We start from the raw sequence: 4,242 nt of genomic DNA, 5'->3' as shown, positions 1-4,242 counted from the left end.
TACGTTAACAAAATTTAATTAAACACAAAAAAAAACAAAAAAAACACACATGAACAAATAAATAAATAAAAACAAATACAAACGAACACGTATTAACAGAGAACAGAGGTGATACAGACACTCCCCATACACACATGCACTTACAAAAGACACAGACACATTGAAGGACACGCATGCGTAGACACATACAATAGGAATACAAAATACAAAATGGCTGATAGTTAGCAAGGTGAGACACACATAAGAAAGAAGGAAACAAAGGACCACTGATGAGGTCACAGAAGTGTAACGAAAGAACTCTGGCCGAAATAAGATTAAGATTAATGTAATATAAAGCTGAAGCAAATTAACACCAAATATACAGTGCGTGTGTTTTTATTGGCTAAACTGGCAATATGACCATCCCCAAGTACAACAACATATATATATATATATAAGAGAAAGAGAGAGACCCAATTTGGTCATGAATGACCATGTGATTGCACCTAAAATGTTCCTCTCCAAAACACAAGTCCAGGCAAGGTTGTTTGTGGAAGATAAGCAATCACCCATGCATACCAGTCTCCTCTCTCCACGTCACCAATGTTATCCAAGGGAAAGGCAATGGCCAATACAGCTTGGCACCAGCGATGTTGCAACTCATTTCTTCAACTGAGTGAACTGGAGCAACATGAAGTAAAGTATCTTACTCGTGAACACAACACACAGCCTGGTCTGAGAATCAAACTCACTACTTCATGATTGTCAGCTGGATGTTCTAACCACTGAGCCATGCATTCCACCTTTAATCTTCTCTGCACCATGATCTGAAATGTAAGATTTTTTTCTACACTGATGATGGAGGCTCAATTTAGCCAATGTTTATTTTCTTCCATTACTTACTGCATATTTTGATGAACTACATCTACCAACATTATGATGAATCTCCGAGCCCCCAGAAATGGCTGCTGGACTTACTTCCTCCCCTTTAATTTTCTGTCGCTTTTAGACTGTAAGTTTGATCTATGAATGTAGTAGCAAACGCACCCATCCTTTGGACAGTTTAAGTTACTTTAGTGGTATTTTTTCACCAAATAATTGAACTAGCAAGAAGGTTTATGAGTAGCACAGCAATCTATGTTTCCAATTAACCTAGGAACAGAAAACCAAATTGAAGGCTGGTTATTGTGGAGGTCGTTGCACTTTAATGATCATAGAACATGTAAGTTTGTGAGCGATGCAAAGTAGAGCTACTGAGGTGTTTTGGGAATAGATTACAGATAATGGCTACAAAATATAATTGTTTTACATGAAAGCAAAATTTCTTGTCAGAAACAGCCACATAAATGGTGTAAGGAAATTGAAGGAATACATTGAAACTTCCCCTCTATAGTAGGAGACACCTGCTTGTTGTGCTGCACAGTGGGACTGAACCCAAAACCATGTGCCGTGTGGTTGCAAAGCAAGCTTCTTAACCACACAGCTATACCTATGCCTGGCTAGGAATCTTTCATAGATTTTTTCATTTTTCTCTGGGATAATCAAAGTATAAAACTGAAATGAATTAGGTTTTTCTAAGTAAAACAAATTTTAAGACAGTTTTCTGTTAGTGTATAACTATTTTTTTGATAACTGTTTTAAATTTCGTCATTGTTTTTCTTTTTTTCAGATGTTGAATTTTCTGAACATATGTCAGAATGCTCCCAAAATATGGATTCTTCCAAAAGTAGCTGCAAGGTAAGTTTTATGAAATATATTGGAAAATTTTTAAAAGTTTTATCATCATTTAACATCTGTTTTCCATGCTATCTTGAATTGGACAGTTCAAACAGGAGTTGATGAACCAGAGGACTGCACCAAGTTCCAATGTTTGTTTTGGCATGGTTTCTATGATTGGATGCCCTTCCTATTGCCAACCACTTTACAGAGTGTACTGAGTGTTCTTTTTTTTTTTACATGGCAAATAGTGAATGACTTATAGTTTCTGAAATAAATTGCATAGTAATTTAACATTGTGATAAATTCCAACCCAAGATTACAATAGAAAACACTAACGCTGATATGACTGTGTTGCATATTTCATGGGATTTATAAGTTTTCTACAACATGTGACTCTGTTTGGTAGTCAGGTGATCACTACTATTTTAGATAGTGACTTGAATGGTCATTTGTCTTGAAGATTCCAATATTATGGTAAGATTACAATACGAACTATTCTATTACAACTTCACTAGTTATGATGGCTCACACTTGAAAGAAGTGCTTAAAATGTATTTTGGGTAGCTGCTGCTTTCAAGACAGTGCCTCAGCAAGACAACATTCCAATAACTGAAACAAATAGGATAAAAGTAGATTCTAGAATGAAGAAAAAGACTATATTTTTTGCCATTTATTGTACAAATTTCCAGTCATAAATCAATCTTCTCTTTCAGTTAATCAATATATGTTAATACCTATCTTCAAAGATATTTACTATATTTTCTGTAACCATTCACATCCTAATAGGATTAAGTTTACCTTTCAAACATTTTGGATCAATAGAATATGTCGCATATACATGTTACATTTTATCTTTAACTTGTTTCAGTTATCAGACTGGGGCACCGCCTTGAAGAATTTTAATCAAACAAATAGACCCCAGTACTACATTTTTATTTTAAGCCTGGTACTTATTCTATCGGCAAGAAAAGAATAATTTTATACATACATATACACATACGCACATATGCAAGAATAAACACAGTGATCAGATAAAGTTTTTATTTGAATTCAATCTAAAAATGAAAGGAAAAGATACAACATTGATATGGTTGTGTTGCATGCTTCATATGATTTATGTATATGCTTATTTGATAACATACTCAACATAAGGGTTAAGGGTCAGATGATCAGTATTATATAACATGGCTACTGGTTCAATGGGAGAAATTTGTTATTGAGTTGAAGAAATCTTTTTGAAGTACAGAGCCTCTTGCAACTATGGCTTTGTTCTGGATAAATACTTCACTGCGGGACTACAATATTGGACTTTAAATAAGTATATTTCAGAAACATATAATACCTGCTCATGGCACTGCGTGATGGAATGTAACCTGGGACCATGTGGTTACAATACCAACTTCTTAATTATACAACCCTGTCCTATTTGTGAGGTTTAATAATTCAGAATAGTCATTTAAAAAAAAAAAATCATTGAAGACATTTTTGAAGTACTTTCTTTTATTTGATGGCTTACAAGATTCCCTTTTCTCCCAAAATAATGTCTCAAAAAATCACCTCAGGTCCTATACAGAGTTAGACTTACATTACATGCATTAAAACCGTTTTTCTCCTGAATATGTACTGCTGAAATTGGGGTGCGTCTAATATACTCATTTGTCTTTTATGCCACTAAATATGGTGAATGAAACGTAAATTGCAGGTTTTAAATGATATCTATTTATTCCACAGATGTGCTCTACCATGGTTAAATCCTTTGATGATGTCTAATGTGAAATCAGAAATATCCTCATTTCTTTAAGATTATTATTTACATTAAGCATCAGATGGTATCTATATACACACCAGTTATTGTTTTGCGGTAAACAAAGACTACCATTCATTATGAAATATAAAAAGATTGGTTCTGTTGTTCATTTTCCAAATTAAAAAATCAGAATATTTGGGTATTATTTTTTTCTTTACAAAAACAAAGTAAATATCACTGCTTAATTAGTAAAATTTTATTATCTTGCAAGGACAAGAATGAAATATTATTGTCAGACATTTGATGAAAAACTGTAATATTGTTTGAAACTGTGTTTATATCTGAATTTACCAATTTGTTGTTGACAGATTCTTTGCCAATAAATACTTTCTTCAGAAAATATTTGTTGTTCAATTTATTCCATTCCAAAATACAGATTTTCATTAAAATATATGATTTTGTGTAATTAATGTTTTAAATCATTGAGTTCTGTTGACCAGATATGCAACTAATTATTGTAAGAGATATATAATCGATTGAATCCTTAGGGCTGGCCAGATTGGAGCAATATCGAGTATAACCAGCTGAAATTGCAAAGATAATCTGGATCTTGACTGATGAAAGAAAACTCTGAATGACCTGTCCTTGTTTTCTTTGTATCGTCTATCTGAATGTTTTGTATTCCCTTTCTTGTATCACCTAACTGTCTGAATGTTTTGCGTTCTTGTCCCATTTTGTATTTATATATATATATATATATATATATATATATATATATATATATTAGGTTATTTCAC

At 32.8% G+C, this 4,242-nt stretch overlaps 1 protein-coding gene across 7 annotated transcripts in view; it reads left to right on the top strand.

Moving 5' to 3' along the window:
• The window catches only part of LOC106878205 (uncharacterized), a 24,866-nt gene extending 21,021 nt beyond the window's left edge, over positions 1–3,845 (top strand). For all 7 annotated transcript variants that reach the window (XM_089360132.1, XM_089360133.1, XM_089360134.1 and 4 more), the window contains 2 exons: positions 1,649–1,716; positions 3,430–3,845. In XM_089360132.1, coding sequence (XP_089216258.1) covers positions 1,649–1,716; positions 3,430–3,468 — 107 coding nt within the window. In that variant the 3' untranslated portion in view covers positions 3,469–3,845. The remainder of the gene's footprint in view (positions 1–1,648; positions 1,717–3,429) is intronic.
• Positions 3,846–4,242: the final 397 nt, after the last annotated feature.

This window comes from Octopus bimaculoides, chromosome 11 (genome assembly GCF_046866305.1).
Source record: "Octopus bimaculoides isolate indiv1 chromosome 11, ASM4686630v1, whole genome shotgun sequence".
NCBI classification, from domain to species: domain Eukaryota; kingdom Metazoa; phylum Mollusca; class Cephalopoda; order Octopoda; family Octopodidae; genus Octopus; species Octopus bimaculoides.
This window is presented reverse-complemented; position numbering and strand designations above follow the sequence as displayed.